The 27,500-nt window shown below is 44.0% G+C and overlaps 3 protein-coding genes across 6 annotated transcripts in view; 2 read left to right on the forward strand and 1 right to left on the reverse strand.

Moving 5' to 3' along the window:
* ppfia1 (PTPRF interacting protein alpha 1) overlaps window positions 1-6,593 on the forward strand; it is a 46,528-nt gene extending 39,935 nt beyond the window's left edge. Inside the window, 7 exon segments of the mRNA XM_042062087.1 lie at window positions 956-1,131; window positions 1,258-1,355; window positions 1,852-2,027; window positions 2,435-2,503; window positions 2,598-2,796; window positions 3,150-3,235; window positions 5,384-6,593. Coding sequence (XP_041918021.1) covers window positions 956-1,131; window positions 1,258-1,355; window positions 1,852-2,027; window positions 2,435-2,503; window positions 2,598-2,796; window positions 3,150-3,196 — 765 coding nt within the window. The 3' untranslated portion in view covers window positions 3,197-3,235; window positions 5,384-6,593.
* Window positions 6,594-8,219: 1,626 nt separating this feature from the next.
* Window positions 8,220-23,620, forward strand: LOC121682081 (src substrate protein p85-like). 3 transcript variants are annotated; one of them, XM_042062084.1, is made up of 17 exons: window positions 8,220-8,374; window positions 9,735-9,818; window positions 9,947-10,020; window positions 10,365-10,494; window positions 12,392-12,502; window positions 12,638-12,692; window positions 14,465-14,575; window positions 15,262-15,372; window positions 16,425-16,535; window positions 16,953-17,063; window positions 18,563-18,618; window positions 19,027-19,096; window positions 19,357-19,505; window positions 19,691-19,765; window positions 20,197-20,404; window positions 20,644-20,712; window positions 22,078-23,620. In XM_042062084.1, the coding sequence occupies exons 2-17, from the start codon at window positions 9,735-9,737 to the stop codon at window positions 22,212-22,214; spliced, it is 1,662 nt and encodes a 553-aa protein (XP_041918018.1). In that variant the 5' UTR covers window positions 8,220-8,374; the 3' UTR covers window positions 22,215-23,620. The 3 variants fall into 3 exon arrangements, with proteins under 3 accessions (XP_041918018.1, XP_041918019.1, XP_041918020.1); XM_042062085.1 differs by having other exon boundaries at window positions 20,197-20,371; XM_042062086.1 differs by lacking the exon at window positions 16,953-17,063.
* Window positions 23,621-25,402: 1,782 nt separating this feature from the next.
* LOC121682079 (SH3 and multiple ankyrin repeat domains protein 2-like) overlaps window positions 25,403-27,500 on the reverse strand; it is a 133,243-nt gene continuing 131,145 nt past the window's right edge. For both annotated transcript variants that reach the window (XM_042062082.1, XM_042062081.1), the window contains exon 25: window positions 25,403-27,500. This exon is cut by the window's right edge and continues 2,345 nt beyond it. The gene's annotated coding sequence lies outside the window, so the exon portion shown is untranslated.

The following is a 27,500-nucleotide window of genomic DNA, read 5'->3' on the forward strand; positions in this document are numbered from 1 at the left end:
GTTTGCACCTGTCTCTGTGTCTCTGACCTTAATCTTAAAAGTGGCGCGCCCCTGTGTTTTTAGCTTGATTCTGTTTTCCTGTTTACTTGCTTTTTGGTTTCTCAAGGGTGGCAAGTTCTCCATCTTATTATCAAGACTTAGTCATAACTTCTGTCTATTGCTTCCATCATATCACATCAGGTTCTACTCATGAAGCAAGCACAGTTAGATTCCATATTTGCCTTTAAAGGCACAGTTAGCCAAAAATGAATACACAGCCATTATCTTGGCTACACAACCTCATAGCCACCCTCCCATAAAAGTCTCCCATAAAAGGACTTCTCCAAGTGGAAATGACCAAAACAAGTTATCCCACCATCCACATTCATAATGCAGCAACACACTGGTGCTTTACAATCGGATTGTCTAGCTCCTTTTGTGTTTCTCTGAACAAGGGACCTATTATGGGATCCCACCAGTGAAGAATAGTAATGACAGAATTTCCATTTTTGGGTAAAACCATCCCCTCAAAGCTGTAAAACCTCTAAAAGCCTTACAATCCCCATGTAGTCACTTGATTTATGCACCTGAAAGTTTTAGATCATTTAAATATAGCACAAGATTAGGGAGTTAGTGGCAGTCACTAAGCAGTGATGAGTGTGAGATGGTGTTGAGCAATTTACAACACTAAATGTCAAACCCAGGTGGTGCAGGTTCCTTGTTTTTTCCTCAAGCAAGGTTTCCACAATGGTTTTAGAGATTTGTTGATTAATCTCAGTTATTTTGGATCCCATTTTAGTGCACTGAGCGCTTGAGCTGACTGTGGTGCTGTTCTAGTGGACTTGTAGTGGTGGTGGGCGAGGCTTGTGTGTGAACTCCCTCTTCCCTTGCAGTAGCACTAGTAGTAGTCGTAGACCCCCTTGTGCTCTGGATCTCCGTGGGTCCATACCTGACTGTGTGTGCGTGTCTGCCCCAGACTCTGGCGTATGGCGACATGAACCACGAGTGGATTGGTAATGAGTGGCTCCCCAGCCTGGGTCTGCCCCAGTACCGCAGCTACTTCATGGAGTCCCTGGTGGACGCGCGCATGCTGGACCATCTCACCAAGAAGGACCTCCGGGGTCAGCTCAAGATGGTGGACAGCTTCCACAGGTTGGACACCTCCTCCTCACCCCAAGCCTTATCTGCCAAGCCACTTTTGGTATGGTATGAATGTGGAGTTGACTGGTCTCTGCTGTGCTCAGTGTCGCCCCCTTGTGTGTATGTGTGCCCCTACAGGAACAGCTTCCAGTGTGGGGTGATGTGCCTGAGGCGGCTCAACTACGACCGGAAGGAGCTGGAGAGGCGACGAGAGGATGCTCAGCTGGAGATCAAAGGTACAGACGACACGTGACGGTGTGACTCTCTGTGGCTGGTGGTGCTGTGGTAATGCTTAGAGCATTGTGTTGGAGCTGTGGGAAGCTTTGCCACCTGGTAAGCGGTTGGACTGGTTTCTATCCCTGGACATTGCGAGTCTCTGTTGCTTTGGATAAAAGCTTCTGCTAAATAGGACTCACCATTTTAGTTTTGGTTTGATGGTTAAACTGCATAGCATGTCATGCTCCTCAGAATGGCTACATATTCCATCTGTACTTTCTGTCATTTGGAGGTTTCCAGCATTTATGTTTGTTAAAAACAGTTCTGCTCTGATAGGGTTCATCAGTGTCATCTCATATGTTCCTCTCCCAAATGTTATTGTTACAATTCCGTCTGGCCCAGTAAATACTCCATCGTTGTTTACTTCACCAGTAATGCCTCTGTCCCTACCGAGCTTGTGCCGGTGTATGTTCCAGACATGTTGTGAATAAGTGTGTGTGTGTGTGTGTGTTTCAGACGTGCTGGTGTGGAGTAACGAGCGGGTGATCAGCTGGGTGCAGGCCATCGGGCTGAAGGAGTACGCCAACAACCTGCTGGACAACGGCGTCCACGGGGCACTCATCTCCCTGGACGAGACCTTCGACTACAACGCCATGGCCCTCCTGCTGCAGATCCCCATGCAAAACACGCAGGTGCCCAGGGCTTGGCGCGCTCACACACACTCCCTCACACACACACACACATGCACACACACACCAGGCTATGTTGTGTCTACAGAAGATACTACTGCCAACCGCTTAGATCCACACCCACGCGGCCTAAGCATTTGTTATATATGGTATACTGTATAATCTTTTGATCCTGTGAGGGAAATGTCTGTTAGCAGAGCCTATATATATACTACCGCAACAACTTGCGGCGTTAGCCTCAAAATATATTATTATTATTTTCTTTAATATTGTGTTAAATGTTTTAAATATAAAGCACTTTGAGCTGCATTCTGTGTATGAAAGGTGCTCTACAAATAAAGCTTATTATTATTGTTATTACATGGTGAGCTTATGAAGTGGAACTAACTGGCTGCCGTGTGTGTGCGCAGGCTCGAGCAGTGCTGGAGCGTGAGTACAACAGCCTGTTGGCCGTGGGGACGGACAGGAAGATGGAGGAGGTGAGTGACCACTGCAGCATCATAACCACCTCACGTGCACGAGACACTCTGGAGCGTATCCATGACGCTCTCACTCTTTCTTTCCCTTTCTCAGCGTTCGCTCTCCTCTCTTCTCCTCTCGCAGGACGACGACAAGAACTTCCGGCGAGCCCCTTCCTGGAGGAAGAAGTTCCGTCCCAAAGACGTGCGGGGCATGAACATCGGCTCGGCCGACACGTTGCCCGCCAACTTCAGGATGGCCAACAGCAGCGCTTCTTCCCCCGCCATGCAGCCAAAGAAACTCCAGATGGACGGTACGAGGCGCTGGGGTCAGATGGGTCAGCCAGTTGGGGGGGGGGGGCGTTTAGTAGGATAACTTTTAAATAACATCAAATGAATCACCAGTGCAGTGTTAATTATGTAGAGGATGCTGATTGCTCTCACTAATGGAATGTGTGCTTATTGCAAATGGCCTGCTTGAAGTGTGTGTGTGTGCGCGTGTGTGTGTGTGTGCTTGCATATGAGTGTGTCGAGCTGCTGTGCTGGCTGAGCTACTGTGTGTGTGTGTGTGTGTGTGCGTGCGTGCGTGTGCGTGCGGTCTAACTGTGTTTGGGTCTAACTGCACGTCCTGTCCCGCTGCATGTCCTCGTCCTGATGGGCCCCGCAGCAGCGCAGATGCTGGACTCTGCCACGGTCAGGACCTACTCATGCTAACCAGGCCTGCCAGCCCGGCCCAGCCTGATGGGCACCATGGTGAGTGTGAGCCGTGTGCCATGAGCCGTGGCAGCTAGCACCCTAACCCAGTGAATCTCAAACTTTTTTTCTGGGGACCCACTTTTTAAAAATGACAGACTATCGCGACCCAACTCTTGACTGTGGTAGTTAACAAACTAGATCAGTGGTTCTCAAACTTTTTCTTTCATTCCCCACTTTGATCAAGGGGGCATTCTCAAGCCCCACCTGTCCCTCATCGCTGTGGTAGTGGTAGGTCAAGCTTAAAATTGTCAAATTTATTGAAATAATGACAAGTTCTAAATATATCCTCTTCAACAGAGTTAAAATCAGCTGGTGCTGCAGATATAATAATAAATAAATACATAACACACATATTTCTGTTTTCCAGCAACATATTAGGAAGCATAGGCCATTTTACAGCATTGTACAATATATTCAATGAAATGCCAACATGCTGCATTAAATGGATCCATAATCCATAATCCAGTCAACTGCTGGTTGGGAAATATTTTTGAAATAAACTTTGCAGGGATGTGATGTAGGCCTACTGTTTAATACATGGGATCACAAGAGTGGCTCCCAATCAGACGTTTCATCGATTTCGCTCAGAAATCTCAAAGGCATAATACGGTCACGATCGAGGCGCCTGTCCCATATTCAAGTGTTTTTGGTGAATGCAGTAATCTTATTTGCTAGGTGAGGTAGGTGCTTGTCTTTGCCTTATAACTGGACATTTAACTCAAATGTATCGCTAAGATATATCAAATATATCGCTAAGATAGGCCAGCTTCGTCAAGAAATGTTCATTAGTGAACGTGCTTGCAGATTCAAACATGCGCTCTTCCTCCAAGAAGAGGCGACTCCGCTCAAACACGCGCGACAGCACTTTACCTCGGGAGAGCCACCTTGCCTCGCTGTGAAACAGTACAGCCTTTTGGTCAGCTACCATCTCTTCGCAAAGTGCGGAGAATAGACGCGCTTTTAAGGGCCGGGTTTTGATCAAATTCACCACTCTCACAACAATGTTCAAAATCTCATGTAGGTTGGGACTAACTAAGCTGCCTTGACACGAGCGCTTCCCTGTGAATAACACAGTGCGTCCATTGTGCATCAGGTGCTACCTGGGCCCAGGCTACAGATAAAAAAATAAATTAAAAAAACTCCTGTGTTTTACGTCAGTTACGACAGTTTGAGAAACGCTGCCCTAACCAAACCAGACTGAGCCACTGGAAGTTAATCTTACAATTTAGTTAGGTACATTTGTAACATTGATCATTTTTAGCCATTTGTAACATTAATCATTGTTAGTAATTTCTTAATGGCTTAAAAGAAAATGTCATTGCTAATATTACGGCTACCTCCTTTACTACCAAACTATGTTGGTTAAATGTACTTCTTACCTATAAAGGACTTGTGTAATGAAGTGTAATAAAGTGTGTGCTGCTTGATGCAAATAGTTGCGGCTAACATGTTCTGTTCTGTTGGAGGTAGAGCGTATTTAGATGTGTGTAGTAGCCCCGCGTGCTGCATTTGAGTTTGGGAACAGCAGTAGCCGTGTGGAAGATGTGTGTAGTGGCCTGCTAAGCCCAGACGGCCATGCCTGTGGTCAGTGAGTGCTGAGTGTGAGTTTGGGAATAGCAGCAGCAGTGCCATGTCAGCAGGAATGACTTGACAGAATTACAAGAGACGGCGACTCCTCCGCTATGCTGCTTACATTTAAAATGGCTGATTGTGGGGCTGAAGAATTCTTGGCAGTAATGCATCTCTGTCCTCTGCTTCTCTCTCTCTCTCTCTCTCTCTATCTCCCTCTCTCCCTCCCCCCTGTCTCTCTTTCTATCACCCCCTCTTTCTCTCTTGCTTTTACCCCACCTCCATCCATTTTTTTTCCCCTGGCTTCATTCTCTCACTGGCCGTCCATCCATCCATCAACCTCCCTCTGCTATTTGCTCTGTCTTTCTGTCTGTATGTGTCTTTATGTCTCATGCTCTTCCTCTCCCTGTACCTCCCTCTCTCTCTCTCTCTCTCTCTCTCTCTCTCTCTCTCTCTCTCTCTCTCTCTCTCTCTCTCTCACTCACTCACTCACTCTCACTCTCTCTCACTCGCTCCTCTCCTTGTATCTCCCTCCTATATCACTCCCTTTCATTTTCCCTCTCTTTTCTCTCTCAGTTTATGCTCATTATCTCTATAGGTGATGAGCTTGCCGAAGAGGTGGACCTCTCACCGAGCTGAGCTCTAAATGGACGAGGACTCTTAAGATACTATATCATGGAAGATGGCATTTGCAAATCTCCCCCGATAGCCTCGAGAACATATTTTAGATGTAATGATTATTATATTTATCTAAACCAGTGGGACATTTCATTTATGTAGTTCTACTATGTCTGTATGTAAAAGTTTTATTTTTGTTTGTCCCCCCAACATCATTTCTTTTGTTTGTCTATATCATGCTTAACTCTTTCAGATGTAACTGAATGTATCACGAGTCTGAAGTTTGTATATTTATCTTACAAACGTTATCTAATCTTTTTATTCTCACCTTGTTATCGACCAGATGTACTTTTTTTCCTTTCTACCCATTCTTGTTTTTAATCAAACTTAAGCTCAAGTGACTTTATTGTGTGATTTGAACTTCATTTGTGTCACCCTTTTAGTTATGGATCATATCGCTGTTGATCATTTCTGTTTGTTTTTAAAAGTGGCTCTTTAGGTCAACTGTATTATGTGAATATCAGAACAGGTGCAAACCATAGACTGAAACTTCCTCCTCAAACTGATGAAATGTGGACACTTGACAGTGGAGCATGACCCCCCCCCCCCCCCACACACACACACACACACACTCCTCTATCCCTCTGAACCCTGTTGGACATTTCATGTGAAACGGTTCGCGTTTGTACTTTTTTCCTGCTAAACCAAAATGGAACTCTTGAATAAGCCATAAATGGTAGCGACAATGAGGGCTACTTTTTTCGGAGGCATCTTTATTTTTGGACAGAGGTGTTCCTGCCGAAAACCCAGGTTGTCCGGTGATCCTCATGTGCTGAAACTCTCCATTCCTACCCCCTCCTTCCGCACAAGAGACACGTGCGAAAGCAAACGCATCTGTATGAGTGTGTGCATTTTGCACACCTGCGTGTGTGTGTCTGTGTCTGTGTGTGCATGTGTGTGTGTGTTGCGCTGAATTGCTTTTCTCACAGGACCAACCCCACTGTGGCCTCAACTCAAACCACGTGCTGCCCTCCCCTTAAGAGGGCTTCATGATCCCACCCACGTCCACCCACTCTACTCCTCCTTTAATCAAGCCTTATTGCTCTCTCTCTCTCTCTCTCTCTCTCTCTCTCTCTCTCTCTCTCTCTCTCTCTCTCTCTCTCTCCTCTCTCTCTCTCTCTCTCTCTCTCTCTCTCTCTCGTTTGTCTTTTTTCTATTTGCTGTCCATCCTCATTGTTGTTTCTCTCCTCGTCATCGTGTAGACCTATTTAGAAGTTGCCATTTGTTTTTGCTCTTTCTCTTTTGGATCATCTTAAAGGCTGGATGGTTTCTTTTTTTTCCGTCAAGGAAATGAATATTGTGATCAGGTCCCTCTGAACTGTTTTGAGCAAATAATGTAGAGGAACTGAAGATGCCCTTTACCCTCCCAGAAAGTGCTGACATGTTGGTAGTTTGTCATTGTTCTTTGTGCTGTAGGATTTATGCACACTTCAAATCATGTTAGTCCTGTTTTTAAATTGTCTCCCATATCGCGGTTTAAAAATCTCCTGATCTTGTAACAGAAATTATGTACAGTCTGAGTACTTATGAACTATTTTTATCACAGTATTATTTATTGCTTCCTTTCAATAAAATACTGAAACTTATTTTCCACTGCCAATAAAAAGACTAAGTCTTTGTGTTAAAAACAACTCTGTTGTGTGCTTATCCTTTGTCTGCTTCTATCTGGATTCTCTCATGAAGGCTAGAAAAGCAACTCTTCATAAAGGTCCTAATACGACTCTTTAAAATGAAATAGGTCATCCATCCCCCATCACCGTGTTCATACATTTTGAAATTGTGTAATTGAAGGATGAAATTGTCAAAGTAGAGTTAGGAATTAATTGTTAGTGCAGGAGGAGTAATGGTTAGTTATTGTGTTTACAATAGTAATACAGAATACAGGCTAATGAATGATTGTGAAATAGATTTAAAATTGGCTCAAAATATTCCCTTAATACTGGTCCTACAGCTCTACAGTCACTAAGTATAAAACAGCTGTAAGTCCATATGCATTCTCAAAAAATACTCAACATGGTTTCCTTGGAGGTGCCACTAACAGCATCAGTCTATGGATAATGTGTGAATGATCTTTAATGCATGAATGAATGGTTGTACATAACAGTTCTCTGACTGTAGGGGGCACTGTTTTACTGGCAGTGCAGTATAATATAATGGCTGACCATGACAGTTTGGATGCATATGAGTTTCAGTATTCTTGTAGCCTATTGGATAGGAGTAAATATTGAGGGGCTTTTTTCAGCAGTAGTGTCTTAATTCTAAGAGACTGGATAATTACTTGCCACTAGATCATGGATAGAATTTAAATCGAAGTGGCATAAAAAAAAAAAACACTGTCCAGACATGTACTGCATACAATCCTAAGATGTACATGAAAGGAGATCTCTATGCTGGAGTCTTTATATGGCTACAATTATATTTGAGGATGTCCATATTTTTGTATCATTGCTTCCATAGTGTGAATTCATTTTTCATTAGGCCTACATCAACCCCATCTATAGCCTATCTTCTTTTATGGCACATTTCTAAGGCCAGTTTCTGCTTTCACATTTCTGCTTTCATAGAAAGATATACATATGTTTCGTCTCTCATTATTCTTTGCTCCATAATTTACAAAAAACTATTTAGACTGTCAGACTGTGAACTGAGGTGTAGGCTTTGAATAGTCAGGTCGGTCATTAGAGGAACCCTAGCGTCACTTCCTCTTTTTGAAGTCCAGGTGGTGCTATCGTACGCAAAGCAGGAAGAGGGAATGGGAGAGTGGGAGAGCCGGAAGAGTGGAGACAAGGAATATTCCATTAGGCAAGGGCTGTCAACGCTAACACCGTAGGATCCCCCGTTTTCCTTATTTGTAAGCGTATTTCTCAAAGAAAAGTGCAAGCGGCGAAGGTATGTATGTGAAATCCTACGATTACCTTTTTTGGAAGGAACAAACAATGATCCTGCGACAAAATGCGAGATGGAGAAAAAGCTGCGAGCACCTACATTAAATCATTGACGTTAGCTAGCAGAATCTCAAGGACCGAGAAACTAGAACAGGAAATACCTCTATGATGAAGGCTTCTCTGCCTTTATAATTAACTGGCATACTCCCCTTGTGTTTAATACTTGCCAACGTATTGAATGTTTTTTTTAATAGTTTGTGATTTCATCGTCAGACAACACAGATGATGATTTATAGTTAGCCTAACAAAGAAAGCCCGTCAGTGTTGCTCAACTATAGCTAACTTAGTTGATTAGTACCTAGACATGTCATGATCTGATATTGAGATCTTTGCGTCACATAAATTAGGTGTCATATTTTGATTCAGGAGTAGCGTTGGTGTTGAGTTCAATTGCACGCCTCAATAAACAAATGCTATGTGCGATACATATGAGCCATTTGAATATAAATCGTTTCCTGGACTGGTCGGAATTGGCCTACTTTTCACGATTAAGGTCTGTAGATCAGTGGTGCGTTGTGACTGTTGGCTATTTAATTACACCTGTGGCAGCAAACCGAGAATTACAATGTTTCTTTGTCATCCTAGGCTACTAAGCTATGTATAAAGCTACAATGTATCTGTCTGATGTAGGCTACATGTTTTTGGTCACCCGTAGGCTACATTCCAGCGATTAAAGCTGAATACCACAAATTGGCCTCGACATGGAAGGGTTTGTCCATACTGGAAGGACATCATAACCTACTTAATTTGTGTTTCTGAACAAAAAAGTCGTGTCTGTGTTCAGGACACGTACCGAAACGTTTAATAATGCTAAGACATGAATTGGGTGCGGTACTGCTACTGGAAGTTGCTCCACACTCTTAGCCTTACTCTCAGCCTGTAAGATTGGTATTGCCAGCGTTGTCTCGTGGACTGCTAAAATGCTCCATTGTTGTTTACAACAGCTTTAAATGACTCTAACGCTGTCTCATGATTTGCAACGAATTCGTAAAGATGGGGCCACGTCTATGGCTTCCAGCATTGTCCTTTATTAAACACAGATGTAGCAGTTAAGATGAGTCAGGGGGGTGTAACTCCCCTCATTCAGGACCCAGTCCACCTATAGCCCACTTCCAACTGTTACTGCACTAAAGACTGTCAATTTATGTTGTTTAATAAATAGGCTTAAGGGTTTTGAGAGGCTTAAACATGTTACTCATAAGTGTATTCTTTCTGGCTATATGATGATTCTTGAACATGCAATGTGCATCTAGAGTAGGTTGCTGGTTACAACTATTTACTTAAAGTGAACATTTCATTTGTAGATGTGGAAGGCAGCAGCAGGTCAGTCTGTGAAGGTGGCAGTTGATGATGGAGGAGACGACTGGGAGACTGATCCAGACTTTGAGGTAAGCCATGCACATTGCACTAAAGATTAACCTTGTGTTTGTTTCAAATAACACAATGTTATTGCCCTTCCTCATAGTACCTGTCATTTCTGACTTCTCTCTGATATATTTTGTTTCCTTTGTAACAGAACGATGTGTCAGAAAAAGAGCAGCGATGGGGTGCCAAGACTGTGGCCGGCTCAGGACATCAAGAACATATCAAGTGAGTCTACTTTGTTACTTTGTGCATCATTCACTTCTTAGTGCTGTGGGTGTTCTTCAGATTCTTTACTAGCGTTCACTTTAAAACATTTGCCAAAACCTTGCTCCGTGTGTTAGTGTGTGTGTGTGTGTGTGTGTGATTCTAGTAGTGTGGGGTGCTTGTATTGGATTGGATGTGGAACAGAATATGAGATTCAGTATTAGAGTATTGAAGTATTGAGTATGTGCGTGGATGAAACGCATCAAGAGAAATGTTCGGTATCATGCTCAATGAGCGCAGTGGAGTGTAGCCAACACCAAGACATACCCTGCATGAGCTGGAACCTCTGCTTCCGTCTTCCACAGCATCCATGACCTGCGCCAGACGGTCTCCTCGGAGCACACCAACCTGAAGCAGAAGGAGCTGGACGACATGCCCAAGGCCTCGCATGGCTATGGGGGCAAGTTTGGCATCCAGGAGGACCGCATGGACAGTGTAAGTGGAGTCTCTCTCTCTCTCTCTCTCTCTCTCTCTCTCTCTCTCTCTCTCTCTCTCTCTCTCTCTCTCTCTCTCTCTCTCTCTCTCTCTCTCTCTCTCTCTCTCTCTCTCACACTAGGCAGTGGATCAGTGTAGTTGAACAGAGAGCCACCCTCTTTTATTGATGTGATCCTTATAGAACACCCCTGACTTCAGTATTTGAAGTCCATATATACCATGCTTGTTAAACTGTTTTTGGCTGGATGTTCAGGAAGTGGAATGAACACCCTGTTGTACGTTCATATGAACTGATATGTGCACACTCTTTACTCTGCAGTAAAGCTCACACATTTGATCAGGACCAATTTACCAGGGCCATGCACCTTAGTCAAGTAGGTGAGCTGCCAACCTGTGGCAGTGTAAATCCTGTTAGACGGCTGGCACACTGGCATGTGCCTGCTGGTATTAGCTCAAGGTCAGGACTCCACATGAACAACAGCAGGGTTACATGGGCACTCTTGTGTTGGTTAGGGATAGGTATGTGCCCAGGTGTGTGCCAGGTCCATAAGGTGTGCAAGTGGGCTTGCAGCAGCAGGTGGTCAGCGATGCGTTCCACCGGGTAGAAACTAAATGGCTGAAGCCGCATGTGTCAAAACAGATCACCGTCCCAGCATGCCTCATGGTCATGGGCCCTCATGTTAAGAAGCGGCAGTAGTGCTGTGTTGACAGAGGGGCCCAGCGGGTGATGAGAAGGAGCTTGTAATGGATGCCTTGCATGTAAACTGCTGGCCTGTCCAGTCTTGATGGGAACATAAGATCAATATAGGAAACCGCAACAAGGACAGCAGGAAACATCTCTTTAAATCTGATCCCAATGGTTAATTGCTCTAGAGAGGGCTGGAAGATCTTGTCTAAAATAAACCCAACTGTCATTTAACAGATTTACCTTTGTGATGGAAATACCTGATCATTTGTGCTGCATTGGAAAGCCTCAGTTTAAACCATTTTAATACATGGCATCAGGAGTTTAGCTTTTTGTGGCAACTGTTAGGATCTATTAAAAGACTCCATTATTATGCAATTGCAACACTCAATTATTATGAAATTTCTGAAATGTTAAAATTTCTGGTCCTTCCCCATTGTTAACAGCTAATCACAGCCTTACATGTCACATCTATTACAAAAAAATGAGCATTGTATATTAGAGTGCATTGTAAGAGGTTAGAAGTGATGGTATTGGTAAGTATCCGTGGCTGTTGGACCCGCACAGGAAGGCTTTAGCTCTGCTCTGCTAATCCAGGAGTGTAAGTGTGAGACACGATATGATGAGCTGTTTGGGACCCATTACATCCCCATGACTCTGGCAGTGACTGCTGCCTTTGTGTGTGATGTGTGTGTGTGTGTGTGTGTGTGTGTGTGTGTGTGTGATGGCCTAGATGGGTTGGGCTCCATTAGGAATGAGTTGACGGAAGTGTTAATGTGTGAACAGGCTGTGGCAGGAGCTGGGCTGACACAGGGGTCAGTGTGCTCTCGTCTCCACTGGTGTGTGTGGGGTCATAAACGTGCTGACCCGGCCTTGGCCCACTGAGCCAGAGAGGCTTGGTTTTACCTAGCACTGCAGGGAAGGGATTAACACACACACACACACACACACACACACACACACGTTCGCTCAACCTGTATGACCCGGTTATACAAAAAAGTTGTTAGGCCTCTGCAGTGTCCCAGCATAGCTTTGAACTTGAAGCAGGGCGTTCTATTGTCCGTTTCTTTAAGATGTCATCAAAACCATGGCTGCTCTCTGATGTACCACAAGTCTTTCCTGACTCACTCTCTCTTACTCACTGCCCTCTCCCTCTCTCTCTCACTCTTGTCCTCTCTCTCTCTCACTCTCATTCCTGCCCTCTCTCTCCAGTCGGCTGTGGGACATGACTACCAGAGCAAGCTGTCCAAGCACTGCTCCCAGACAGACACCTCCAAAGGCTTTGGTGGCAAGTTTGGAGTTCAGGCAGATCGCGTTGACCAGGTACAGTCCCATCAAACAAGTTTGCATTCAAAGTTGGAGGAAAATGCAGCAAAGCAAGTGTTAAGAATTGTTGCAGAAAATATGCAAGTATCAACATAAGGATGTGAACTAGGTCACTTTGGGGTTTTTTTGCAGTCTGCTATGGGTTTCGAATATGCTGGGAAGACAGAAAAGCATGCCTCACAGAAAGGTAAAGCAACCTTTTTCCATCATCTTGTTAGCAGAGGGAAAAATACAATTCTGGTATGTGTCCACTTTACATTTGGCATCTAATGATGATTGGTTCCTTATTCAATTAAGACAAAAGACATTTGTACAAGTCTGGTCCAGTGGTGCTACAGCCTCTGTGTTATGACTCAATCTCCTCCTTCCCGTACATTGTTCAAATTCAGAAATCAATCTAGACTGCCTGGCGGCAATGAAAAGATGGATCTGTTCCGACTGGCCTGTATTTGCTTTTGAAAACACTGTACGCTGATCTCTAATAAGGACGAGTGGGGGAACTCCAATGACTGCTTTTAATGTTTGCTGGTGAGATCTGACCACATTGCCTGCCCACTGCCCAGCTATGTTTGGATCAGGACGGCTATGTCTGACCAGTTTTCGATCACAAATGCCGTTTCACTTACATGTGGATGTGATTGAGGCTAATTGAGGAGCCATTAGATGTCCAAGCGTGAACAGGGCCTGTGTGTAGGAGGCCGTACTGAGTCTGCAGTAGAACCTTATCAGAAGCATCAGCAACAGCCCTCACCAATTCACATGCAATTGAATAGGAGTTTTGTTCTCACCGCAGTAATCATCAAAATGGCTTCAGCTTTTTCTCATGATTCTTCTTTCCACTATTTGGAAAGGAAGTATAATATCTTAAATTACTGAAACAAAGATGCCCTCTTCCCCAATGGTATTGTTGTTCAGTTTTACCGGCAAGCATTGCCAAACAGAAGATATTATCTTACCGCAATCCTGCTAGGCCTGACAATTATGCAAATTTTGCTGAGCCAAATTCAAGTGGAGCACAGAGATTGTATCATGTAGGGAAGTAAAGGTGTCAGCATGTTTCAGGAAGTACATTTGGGATTTAAAGGTGCTGTCTGATTAAGAGCCCTGGTTATCATATTGTGAAGTGCTGTTGACCCTGTTGCTTGTGTTTGCTGTGGCATAGATGAGCTTCATGCTTCATGCACTCCTCAGCCATAGTTGGCACACACTGGCTTAAGCTTCCACTCCATGCCCAAGACTCCCTAGTTGCCCTGCGCTCTCTGAAAGCAAACCGTCCACACAAACCAGACATTTCATTTATTTGTTTGTTTGTTTGTTTATTTATTGAACTGTTACTGAACAGCACATATGTGGAGATTACTGTTCTTGTATCGGTATGAATGAGTTAGCTGATTTCCTTTTACAGTCCTCGGGCAGGTTAATTAAAGATAGCTGATTTCCTTTTATAGTCCTTGGGCAGGTTAAAAATAGCACACCAATACACCACGGAGTTTGGCACATCATGAACCAAATAAATCAAAGCATGAATGGCATGATGTTCCTCTTTTCCTTGAGCACTGTTGCAGCACAGCCACCATGCCATGTAGCAACACTTTCAGACCTTTGTAAATCACTTAGCCATATAGACAGCCATCAGATTATTGCACAGTCTTAGTCCTTTTAAAGGGCAGATGTACAATCATATATTCCACTTCCATACTCTTTTGAAACATGAATCATATCCTCTTATCTTACCTAAACACCACTGTGTAGTTTCAGAGTTGTACACACACACACACACACACACACACACTCCTCAGTACTGGCCTTTATCAGTTCTGCTGCTTTCTGCTCTGTCTATAAGCAAAAGTGTCCTTCTGCTAAGACCATCCCTTCTCTCCATCCATCCGCTCATCCCTCCATCCGTCCTGCTGTGCCCTGCTGCCTTGCTTGACCCTGCTGTGCTGTCACTTCACCCAGACTACTCCACGGGTTTTGGGGGGCGCTACGGGGTGCAGACTGATCGGGTGGACCAGAGTGCCCTGGGCTTTGATTACCAGGGCAAAACCGACAAACATGAGTCGCAGAAAGGTTTGTTCAACCCGCCCCCCCCCCCCCAGATCCTCCCATGCAAATGTGTACACACACACACACACACACACACACACACACACACAAAAAGACACACATGTGTGTCCCAGCTCCAGACAGACCAAAGGTGCTTAAAGAGCCTGTCTGCTCTGTGGTTCACCATGCTTTTAGCCCGCCCATACAGTGCTTTGTGTGTGGTAAAGGCTTCAAGTTCATAGTTTTGTTTTGTTGCATTCGTTGCTATGCTGTAGTCATGTAATTGGATCTTTGTGATCCAGTAGCAGCGATGCTTAACCCTCTGTTTGAAGGGTGAAACATTCACACATGTTAAGTTAGTGTCTCTCTCTCTCTGAAGTTGCAGCACTGTTTGCTAAGTGTTGCCACCCATGTGTTCACCATAGTTTGGAATCCCCCTGTTTGAAGTAGGTGTAGCCTATGGCTTAAAATTGTACACCAACATTGCACTGAATTACACTACCCTACCATAATCTAATAAAGAAACTGAGCTTGGAGGCAGCGCCTCAGGCAGACGGCGAACTGAATTGCCAAAAGAGGAGCCGCAACTCATTTCCTGTTGTAAAACAATTTGAGAGATTTGGGCTGGCAACACAAGGCTTCAGTGATCTTTTGGACACGTGTGTTGTTTTTAACTCTAACTCGCCAATGTGGCTGACTCCTTTCTTCAGACTACTCTAAAGGCTTCGGTGGAAAGTTTGGTGTGGAGACGGACAAGGTGGACAAGAGTGCGGTTGGGTTCGAGTACCAGGGGAAGACCGAGAAACACGAGTCACAGAAAGGTTTGTGATCCCCACTGCTTCAACATGACTTTCAAAAAGCCATTAGACAGAATGACCACATCAGGTTGGTGTCAGGACTGTAAACATTGGAAGTCATCTGCTTTAATCGTTAACGCCAGAACAGACTGCAGCATACACAGACTCCAAGAACCAGACTAAAGCTTATTTTTGAAATAAAAGGGACAGCAGCAGCGTGTGAGTGAACACACCAAACACTAACTCAAAAAGGGCTTGTGGAGATGGTCTTCTAGAGAGGGTGTTAACCACTCCAGCACTTCTGCACTGCCAGTATCAAGCAGAGGCAGATCTAGGGGTGTGTGCAGAACTATGCTGCATACAGCATCCTTTGTGAAGGGTCCATAATGGATAGAGGATGAAGTGGCGCTGAAGACCGACGGAACCGCCTCAAAGCGCCCTGCACAGGCTTTTTCTACTCCACAGCAAAGCAAACACAGGCTCGCTGTTTTGAACTGCAGCCACAGCAGTCACACTACTAGCAGAGGAATGCCATTCATTCCTTTTGGACATTGTCCCAACTTGTATTCCTCATGGGAGATGTTGTACTGGAGATGAGAGTGAATGGGCTCCAGCAGCAGAGGCCCTGCTGATGCGTTTGGCAGACGAGCCCAATTGACCTCCTCCCCCACTGCGTGCGCTGGGAATGGAGCCTTGGAGAAGATGACTTGTAAATGTAGGCTGGGCTTCTGCCTCTGCCTCTGCTGCACTGGGAGGTTCATTGGGCTAGCAAGGGCCTTCTGCAGGTCACTTCAGCTTCCAGCAGCACAGAGAGGTTTCTGCTTTGAAAAGGAGAAGTGTTAACGTGTTGTTAATATCAGACCCTGTGCTGTATATGAAGCATGCTGTACTCGCGCTTTATTGTGTTTGTAAATATACACAATGGACTAATTGGGATTGCAAGTTTAGTTAGATTTTGGCAACATTTGTATGGCATGAAGTTGGAGAATCTGAACTGCTTAATCATGACATGGATGTGTGTTTGTTTTGTTTGTTTGTTTGTTTGTTTGTTTGTGTGTCTGTGTTTGTGTTCGCAGACTATGTGAAGGGTTTCGGTGGAAAGTTTGGTGTGCAGGCTGACCGCCAGGACAAGTCGGCTCTGGGATGGGACCATCAGGAGAAAACGCAGCTTCACGAGTCTCAGAAAGGTAACGTGGAAGCAGAGACCCCTGACCCCGTCCAGCAGACCAGACGTACGGTCACTCGCCCTCCTAGTCCACTGTGCCTTGTTTTGTCCAGCTATCCTCCATGCACACGTTGCCTGTTTCCAGGCCCAGTACTGAAGAGCCAGCGTGGTTGAAGTTAAACAAACTTCTCTCTCCCTCATGGCGTCGCTCTCATCAAGCCACTTCCTGTCCTGTGAGAGTTTCTGGAAGGGAAACCAGAAGTGAAAGGCGTTGAGTCAAATATAACCTTGTCAGAGTGCTGCTGTTGCTGTCATTGTTGTATTTGTCCATATGTTTTGTCTGTTTGTGTATATATATATATATATATATATGTGTGTGTCTGTGTGTATGTCCTGTCACTGTGTATGTATATGTGTGTGTGTTTGCGGACTCTTGCAGACTATAAGCGGGGTTTCGGAGGGAAGTACGGGGTTGAGGCGGACAAGCAGGACAAGAGTGCCCTGGGCTTTGAGCACAAGGAGGGCCTGGCCAAGCACGAGTCTCAACAAGGCACCGTCTCCGACTGCCCTCCCTCCCCCCTCCCACCCACCCACCGCTCCTTATCCTGTCCTGTTGTCTGCACCTGCCAATCAATGTGCTTCTTCTCCCCCTTTCTGCACTGATGCACCTGAGACAGCAACCCCCCCCCCCCCCCCACCTCCCCTCCCCCACCCCAGTCTGAAGAACAGAGCATAGCAGAGCAGAGTTGCTCCGCTAGATGTACCAGATTACTCTATCGCAAAGTCAGGCACTTTTAGCCTTATATTTACACAGCCAATACTAAGCACCTAGAGCCTAATGTTCCTGTTATGTTAGAGTATCAAACATGATGACATTTGATTGACATTGATATGGATGAAATGTTATGATCACAGGAATCACTCTGTCTGTGCACCATGAAGAAGTACACTAATCATAGAATGATTCTCCAGCAAGCTACTCAAACATAACTGCTATTTAAGATACTTAAATATTTCTATCAGCAGCTTGCTAAAAGCTACACAGAGTGGAAGATTAGATCATGGGGAAGCCAAAGTGATGTTACCTAATGGTCAATATTTCACAAAAACAGACCTGGGACCAATTGTGCAATACTAGGGATCAGATTATGTTGCAGCATTATGTTTGGGAGATTTTTTCTTTTTTTTACAAGTCAGATATGATCTCCCCGTATCGGACCCGTCCAGCTGTTGGATCTCGGTCATTGTGTTGTCAGCTTTGTTGAAAATGTTAGCTCAGTGTTTACCATGGTCAGTCCTGCCACTAAACTCTGTGCTGCGTGGGCCCACCTGACTCAGTTAATCCTCCGCTTTGTGTGTGTGTGTGTGAGTTGCGTCCTGCGTGCCAGTGCAAGCAGGACTGGAACAAATACGCTCTGGGCAGTCTGGCCCACAGGCCGGCCATTAATCCCAAAATAAGTCTGCCGGTCAGTCAAAGTTAGCTGGCTCAGGCTAAACTCTTCTTGTTTTAAAAAAGAGTTTGATCTGCTCACCTGGGCTTCTGCAGAGACTTAGATGTTGCGTTCTCCCAATCCCCCCTTTGTGTTGCCGTCCTGACCAGTTGTTGTCCCTGTCCCGTTTGAATGACCCTGCCCAGTGGCCACCCATCACCCATGTGCTTTATCTGCTGCTGGTTCAGTTGTATGCAGACATGCTCATCAGTGCATGATTGCTGCACAGTCACACAGGCCACAGTGCATCCTGCCTACCACACACACACAGCTGCTTGCACTCGGCTTGTGCAGAATGGGCTTGTGACAGCTGGACATGCAGAACTGAAGTGAATGAATAAGTTATGGGAGATACAGTAACACTGGCCGCATCCATCTTGTTGTCCATGTGATTTGTTTTCTTGTGAGCTTCTTCTTCTTCTTCCAGGTTTGCATGGCTGCTCCTCAGCCTAGTGTATGATTTCCCTTCGCCCTTCTGTTGCGCTCATGCCCTGGGACTGCTTATGGAGTCCACCCCTCTGAGCTGCACGTCTAACTTTAGATTGTCCCTCTATTCCAGACTACTCAAAAGGATTTGGAGGCAAATATGGAGTCCAAAAGGATAGAATGGATAAGGTAGTTATGCATGTACATATATATTATATGGTAGAAACAATGTTTTTGTTTACATTATGACAGCTCTTGTAGCTTGTCCTTTTAACCTTGTTAACAGGCAGTTCATATTTTCTCATGTATTTATTTCTTAGACAGTTTCTGACTGTTTAATGATGGCTTTATTTATTAACATTGGCTGAGTGATAAATTGTCCTTCACACCACAAGTATTTGGATAGATAAAGACAGCAGTTGAAGCACCACCCATTAAAAGCCCATGTTAGCCACAGTGGAAGGTCATTGTGCCTTACTGACCTCATGGCAGATTGTGTGCAGTCTTGGTCACTTGGCCTTGAGGGTTCATCAGCGCTGCCAAGCGGAGGGAGGTTCCTGGGCAGTTAGTAAATATTTGCTACTGTTTGTTTGTCAGAGTGCAGGGACCTTTGAGGAGGTGGAGAGACCAGCCTCCGGCTACCAGAAGACCAAGCCTGTAGAAGCAGGTGCTGTATGGGGGACATTTGACACACTCTAGAATAGGATCTTTTCCCACTTTACCCAGGCACACATGTACAGACACACAATAGAAGATCTAACACAAACCAACTCTACCTGTTTCAGTCTTTAATTGACAATAGGTGAAACAACACCTCTTTCTGCCTCTGTTCAATCTCTCTCTCTCTCTCTCTCTCTCTCTCTCTCTCTCTCTCTCTCTCTCTCTCTCTCTCTGCGCTGTCTTGTGCTCTGCTTTCTGCCCCATTAGTCAGTGCCAACACCGGGAGCATTAAAGCTCGCTTTGAGAACATCGCCAAGCAGAATGAGGAGGAGGACCGGAAGCGCGCTGAGGAGGAGCGGGTCCGGCGGCAGGCCAAGGAGAAGCAGGAGCAGGAGGAGGCGCGCAGGAACCAGGAGGTGGGCTGCTGCAGGAGACGCCCTCCCCCCCTCCTGGGAATCACTGGGAACCTCCTGGGAATCACTCATTTACAAATGCATACACAGATGCCCTTGTATACAGACATGCATGAGCATTAACACACACACACACACACACTTTGAGAGTTTGTTTTCACACCCAGTTGTTTTTTCCTTTCTTGCAGGAGGCAGCCAAAGCCAAGCCTCCGTCTCCCGTGCCGAGCCCCAGCCCCACCCCTGCTGCCCAGCCGGTGTACGAGGTAAGAGGCCTGCTGTTGTTTACACCACCCAGACCCAGTTTGTTTACATCAGGAGGAATGGTCCACATGCTGCCATTTTGTCAGACATGCAAGCTTTAAATCTGTCCAGAAATGCCATACCAACTCTCATTGGTTTATGTAAATGCTGACATTGGCTTCTTTAGCCCTTGGTATGTGTGATTTGTTTTTGAAAGGACTCTTCCTTGATGGAGTGAAGGAAGTCTTGAAAGGACACTTCCTTCATGGAGTGGGTTTTGTGTTTTGGTTCCAAGAAGGACAAGCAAAACCAGCCTGTCAGGAAAACCATGTGGGAAAAACATGTCTTTAGCAATGACAAAAGAGCATTTGTGACCACTGCTTTTGAACTGGTGGTGAGGTTGCCCTCTGAGGTGTTGGTGTTCTGTCGCCCTCTGCTGGTATGTGTGTGTCAGGACACCGGGCTGTATGAGGAGCCTCCACAGGAGAGCACCGACAACAGCAACAACATCTACGAGCCTGAGCCTGTGGCCAAGCCCATGTCCACTCCTGCCGCGGAGCAGACCTACGAGGAGACGGCCCAGGAGGACATGTACCAGAACGTGGACGAGGACTACCAGGCTGGAGGAGGTGGGGACTCCACACCCGCAGGTGGAGCAGAGGGTACAAGGAGCGCAAGAATATTAACAAAACACCCGCATACTTTTTCTGACGTGGTCAAAACCAGGCATTTGACGCCATAATCTTGCGCTTTGACAGTCTGATTGACAGTTTTTCACCATTTCCTGACAATTTATGGATCAAGTAACTAATCGATTAATCAAGGAAATAATCGACAGATTAATTGACTGAAAATAATGGTCAGTTGCATCCCTAGTCATATGTGTTTTTCCTCTGTGTAGATGCCCAGACGTATGACTATGGAGAGGACCTGGGGGTGACCGCTGTGGCCCTGTATGACTACCAGGCTGGTGAGTGTGTTGGTCGTGATGTCTAATGGACACTAGTGCACTAGTAACCACACCTATGTAGGGAAGCTGAGACACTCGTGGAATATGCACATTCAAGTTAAACTGTATTCATGTCAAAATATAACCAGTGTTGGGAAGGTTACTTTAAAAATGTATTCCACTACAGATTACAGAATACATGCCCTAAAATGTATTTTGTAACATATTTCGATAGATTACTCAAAGTGAGTAACATATTTTGAATTCTTTGTATTACATCTGCATTGTATTATTTTTATTAACAGGTGGATGAAACAGTTATGTGAGGTGATTTGAAGTTGTAAGACCCATAGCTAATGTCAACAACCCACAACGTACTTTACAGTGTGGATGGATTGATAAGCCATTTGCTGTGAAGCACTGTGTCAAAGAAGAGGTTTTGTCTGCATATAGGCTAATAGGCTACTGAATCCCAAACAAAGTAAACACTGATTTAAAAAAAAAAACAAATACACATATTAAAAACAGCACAATGGGAGTTACACGAAACGAGAACCTATAGTGGCCTACCACATGCTGGGTATAGGCCCTCGCAACAAAACTCATTTTACATTCTAGATTGCCTGAGAGGTTTGTCATGTGGGCTATCAATATAAACAGAGCGGGAGGAGAAAGGAGCCACCTGACAGATACATGGGCTACATGGTGTGTGTAAAACAATGTATTTGAGTTTGAAAAGCTCAGAATACATTGTTTTACCCATATTATGTTCTAATGATTTCAAATGGAATCCCTTAAATGTATCAGTGTACAGTATATGGATTCTGAATACCACCCATTTAAATTGTAACTGTATTTAAATACAGTTACTTAAATACAGTTACCGGTGCTCATATTTTGTATTTTAAATATGTAATCCCGTTACTTCCCAACACTGAATACAACATAACTAAGTCCATGTCCAGTTGTCCACACGTAGCCGGGTATTTTTAAAAAAAATTTTATACGTTTTGGCCTCGTCCACACGAAAACTTTGTCAATGAAAACGGATATTTTTAAAATCTCCAGCCAAAGTGGAGATATTTCAAAACTGTTTCAGTGTTTGTGTGTGGACAGGGGAAAACAGAGCTTTTGGATTGTCAAAATGTTGTCAGGTCTCTCATCTTGACCGCCTCCCCCGCCTGTTTCTGTGATGGAATTATTTTGCAGTACGGAGGAAAAATTTCTGTTCTCAACTTGTTTCACAGTTTTCAGTCACAAAATCAATTAAGATATCTTAAAATATTGTCAAATATTTGTACTAATGTGGTGATGCAGAGAAAGACTACCAAACCATGCTGTGCAAGAGATCTCTTCCCAAATGTGACCGTCATATGATTTTTTCAGCTGGCGATGATGAGATTTCCTTTGACCCTGACGACATCATCACCAACATCGAGATGATTGACGAGGGCTGGTGGAGGGGTGTGTGCCGAGGGGCCTACGGACTCTTTCCAGCCAATTATGTGGAGGTTCGGCCATGAGACCACACCCCCACCCACTGGCCACGCCTTACCTGCCAAGCCCGTCTCCCTGGAGGAGAGAGGCCTTCCTTGCTCTTTTCTTCTCATTCCTCTCTTTTTCCTGTCTTTCGCCGCCCCCAGTCTATCTCGGCCCATCACAGGGCTTCTCTAAAGTGTCAAGCATTCTCAGGACTGTCAGCTCAGCTGCGTTTCTCCCCCTCTGTCTTGGTTCTCCTCCGTGCTCCACTCTCCCCTACTGGTCATCAGAGTGTCCATCTCGTTGGGAGGCAGCAGTGAGAAATCGCGTGTAGCAGCGAGGAGAGGGATTCCTGTAACAAGCTTCCCTGTAGCTCCTAACAGACCAACGGATGAGCGCTCTGCATACATGTACTCCACTAGTCTATCTTCATTTAGTGCTCTCTCTCTCTCTCGCATAATCAGCCCTCATGCATTAGAGAGGCGGCCCTTTGTTTCCGTCTCGGCCTGATGTGTTAGAAAGGCTTAAGCAAAAGCCCTCTGAAGTATTGACCTCACCTCACAAGCCATGTAGAGGTTTTAGGATCACCAAAGATGAGGGAACTATTTTATCTTGCAGTAGAAAAAAAATGCACCATTTCGGTGAAACCTTGAGCGGACACTCCTCCTTCTAAAGTGTTTCACTTGCGCTTCTAGTATTCACAGAGACTTGCTTCACTTGGAATCCATGGTTATCGTAGCTTGTAACTTTTGAGCTGCTCTAATTATTTTTCTTTCTTTTATATTTGTATTGGGTATGCAGTAACTCATGTGTTTGCCATGATGAGGGGAAAAAAAAGAAGAAAAAAAAAGATTTCCTTGCTAAGAACAGTCTCGCCATCTAGACTCACTTGTGCGGTGTATGACGCAACATTAACGACACTGCTTATCAGCCTGAAACAAACATCAGGCTGGAAAAAACCTTTGACCTGCTAGCTGCGGTCTAATAATGTGTTAAGCTGGAATCTAAAGACTGTTTAGAATATATATGAGAGGATTTCAGTGTTTTAAAGTAAATATATTGAGGAAAGGGCAAAATCCTTCTGTGTCCTATAGCTATAGCATCATCTGTAGAGGATGTCTGTATGTGTTCCATAGGCATGCCCTGCTGTCTTTAAGTGTTGTTCTGTTCCACTTTGAGTATGGGATGCGGTGATGTATGGCTACTTAGATGCTCCACCACTGACCAACACATTTTAATCAAGCAGAAGAATGATTGATTTGAGGTTCTGTGTTTCTGTGAGATTCTAAACATGACACTGTGTGATGCTTCTTAATTTTAACCAATGATGACAATCCCATCCTGTTGCCATGGGAATCGTTTTGGCTTTTGAGTCTATAGACTAAAGTGTATGAGTGATTAAATGACTTCATCGGGTTGGGGTTTTATAATAAAGTGACCTTTACAAATACTTCATTTGGACTTTTTTCTTCAGGCTCTGCATGAATAGAAAAATAACTATACTGTATATGTAACAGTAAATGAAGCCATAATCTAACATGTAACCATGCATAATCCAAACCAGCCACACATACTTTGAAGTCAAAACAGATGCAAATCGAATAATATACTGTAACATTTCCATGAAGGCTACTTGTTTATCTATTTTCAGTTGAAACTGTATTATTTTTTTGTATGCTAATGAAAGTTATCTGAAAATAGTAGCAGTATTGCATATGCTCACCATATATATATATATATATATATATATATCCTTTTTATTATTATTTCAGCCTATATATATATATTTACGAGCTGTGTTTTAGTGTCTCCTGGGAAAGTTTGAATTTGCAGCAAAATCTTCCCCAACAGAGGGCACCACCACACCACATACACACCTCCCATTGCATTTCTCACTGGTATGTGCATTTCAGTGAACACAGACAAACAGACCCAATCTAATAGTTTGCTCATGCAGTATCACAGAATATACACTACTGTGTTTTGGATTGAATTACAGAATGGGAGTGCCTGACTGCATTTTCTCAACTGTGACTTTGAACCTACTGTTTAATTATGGGTGGTCCCTTTGGCCTCACAAGTTCTGCATGTCTTTCTCTGAGGGGTCGGTGTTCCCTATCTCCACAACTTGCAACGGCACAGCTGGTTTTGGACAACCTGCTGAAAATGCTTCACAGCTTTTAGTCACAAGAGACTCCCTCCCCACTGTCTAGCACACCAAGTTCTCCGAGGATGTGGCATCCACAACACCCATCAGGATCCAGGACATCACATGCTTGTTATTGTGGGTCTGTGTTGGCACTTAACTGGAATTGGCTGCTCTGAATCGGTCTGCTGTGTCTTACGGGAATGCTCAGGCACTGACTTTGGTGGTTGAACTGAACAAGATACTGGTTTATCCAGTATTGGCTGGTTTGTAGGCCACACACACAGACATATGCTTGGGAAAATAACACTTTGTGCTTAAAGTGCCTTCAGCCATGGCAGAGTAGTGTTGCCCTGCAGCATGTTTTGACATGCTGGCTCAAAGGTTAGGCAGCTAGGTTGCTAACTGTTGCCTACATAACCCACATAGCCAACATACCTCAAGAGATTGCAATGCAAGATTATTACAAACATTTCATAATGGGTCCACATTATGGATCTGTTGTGTCAAATGTCAAATGTACTATTCCAAACCAGAAAGAGAGATGCTATTCTAAGGCATTTGGAGCCCATGTGTTTGTTATGTCTAGTTTTTGCAGTGGTTCATGTGTTTTGCTTCCATAATCTCTGGCCCCCATAGAGATACACATGTAGATGGCAGATGTTGTCACATGGCCAGTGATAAAACTGAGCCAAATGACCATTATCTGTAATGAGGGTCACTATAATGTCATTGAACTATGACCAGTATGATGGCACATAACAAGATATGGTATCTGCTATGACATGTATATGACAATACTGTATGTTGAAATGATTGGGATCAAATTGTTATTCTTACAATTACAGCTACAATTATATTAGATGAAAGTAGCCACTTATTTTACAATAATAACCATCTGGCTGTAGGATAACTTATATTTGCCCTATAAATTGTACAGGATTTGGATAAAGAGTGATATTCCCTATGGTACCCGAAGTTCATGGAATTGTTATAATAATGCTGTAGTGTCCTCTGGGTATGTTCGACCTGTTGGGAGACACACACACACACACACACACTCAACAGAAAGCAGGACAACAATAGTGCAATATGATATTTATTTCTTACAGTCAATTTTGGTTGCCATACAAGAAGTATTGAGGATCTGGGGGGAAGAGTGCAGTTACAGGAACTTCTCTTTTTCATTTGAATAATTCATTAAATCTAAATAAGAGGATTTGGTAGCACAAAATTACAGCAACATATATAACAGGAACACAGGTCTTTACACAAAGTAGAGCGAGAAACATCAGAATATCTATGAAAAATATAAAAGAAAAAAAAGAAAAGAAATTAGTTGAATAAATCAATTCTAGCTGATTGCTAGAGGAAGTTGGTAAGTGGTGGGGAGAGTGAGCATTGCCCAATCCACAAGGTGATGCTCTTTAGCATTTCATTTAAATCCACTACTACTTAGCTCTACTGTAAGTTTCCACATACAAAAATTAGCTTAGTGATATGTTGTTCCATAACTTCAACAGTCACATCTACTCTGTTTTTGTAGATTTATATATAAGATACTGTAAAAGTGTCCTCAGACCTGTTGCTAAGAAGTGGCCAGATACATTATGTATACATTTACGGTATGTGATATTTTGGTCGGTTTTACACACATTATACACAAACTAAGTCTGCGATTTCAAAATTAGTTACAATATGTATGGGAGGCATGACTTCTCATATCTCTGTCATTTTTGATTTCCAGACTAATTCATAGGTGAGTTGTTATTACTTCTTCAATTTTCAAAGTATCATGGGATAAGGGATTACACAATTCTCAAAAACCACAACCAAAGAGATCCATTCAGTATAAATATTGCTTCTTAGGTACCTCAGAAATCTATCGATTTATTTAATCATTATATTTTATAACTTTTTTTGGCAAACCACACTTTACTTCATCCAAATAGTTTATAAAATTCAATATAATTCTATATAAATCCTTAAAAATACTGTGCTCTTTTCTGACGTTCTGCTATTTTAAAATAAGATCTATTAAAAACGATAGGGTCATAGCAGCACAACTGGCGCAAGCCTTCTATCAAAGCAGGCTCGCAATTCCCTCCTTTTCTCCGAGAATAATCTAGAATAATCTCTACATCACACACACACACGCACACACACACACACATACATACATACACACAAACTAAAGAGGTGGCTGGAGAGGGGTGACTACAGGCACACAGCCACAGAAGAAAGAGAGAGATGAAGAGAGAAAAGGGAAAGGAAGAGAGATGAGACAGGTAGAGTAAGAGAAAAAACAGAGAAAGAAAAGAGAAGATAGGGAGATGAGACAGGTAGAAAGAGAAAGAGAGAGAAGGTAAGACAGACATAAGGGAGATGAGATACAGTAGGCAGAGAGGGAGAGAAAAGGAGGGAGTAAGGGAGAGACAGGAGATGAGACAGATAGAGAAAAAGAGAGAGAGAGAGAGAGAGAGAGAGCAGGAAGGAGAGGGAATAGTGGGAAATGATGGCTGCTCACCCATTCATGTCTCTCTAGGTACCGCATCTGATGCCCACCTGCATGGCATCCTGAAACAGGAGGGAGGGTGGAGGTGCTCCTGTAGCCCTCCTGAGGCCAGAACAGAGCTCAGAGCTCAGAGGGACGCCGCTCAGCCTCGCTCGCACACTACTGGTGCTATGACCAACATCCTCTTTGCAGGTAAAATAGCAATGCATTTTTCCCAGTGTTGTCATGATAAAAGATTTAAATAAACAATATATTCATATACATTATGTATATATATTTAGTTCTTAAAAAACATTCTTTTATACAACATCATGATAAATATGTTTTTTCCTTTTATATTTCTTAAATACAAATTCACTAAACCACTTCTGGAACGGGTAGCTTGTATCTGAAGGGGGTGGGGGGGGTGGATGTGGATGGATGGCCACCTGAGATGTTTCTGTAGAGCTACTAGAGGGGAGGGCAAGGCCTGTCTCGTGCTGCGGAACACAAGCTTACCACTCCTCGGAACAAATGGGGTGGGTCCTCAGTTCTACAACTATCTGATGAGCAGACGACCTGTGTGTGTCTTCTGATCTGGATGCATTTTAATTGCACTGCTTTAACACTGCACTGCCACAATACTGCCAGCTTCTGATGATGTATGGAGAGAGACTCACAGAAGAGACT

The sequence above is a fragment of the Alosa sapidissima genome, chromosome 14 (assembly GCF_018492685.1).
Source record: "Alosa sapidissima isolate fAloSap1 chromosome 14, fAloSap1.pri, whole genome shotgun sequence".
NCBI lineage: Eukaryota > Metazoa > Chordata > Actinopteri > Clupeiformes > Clupeidae > Alosa > Alosa sapidissima.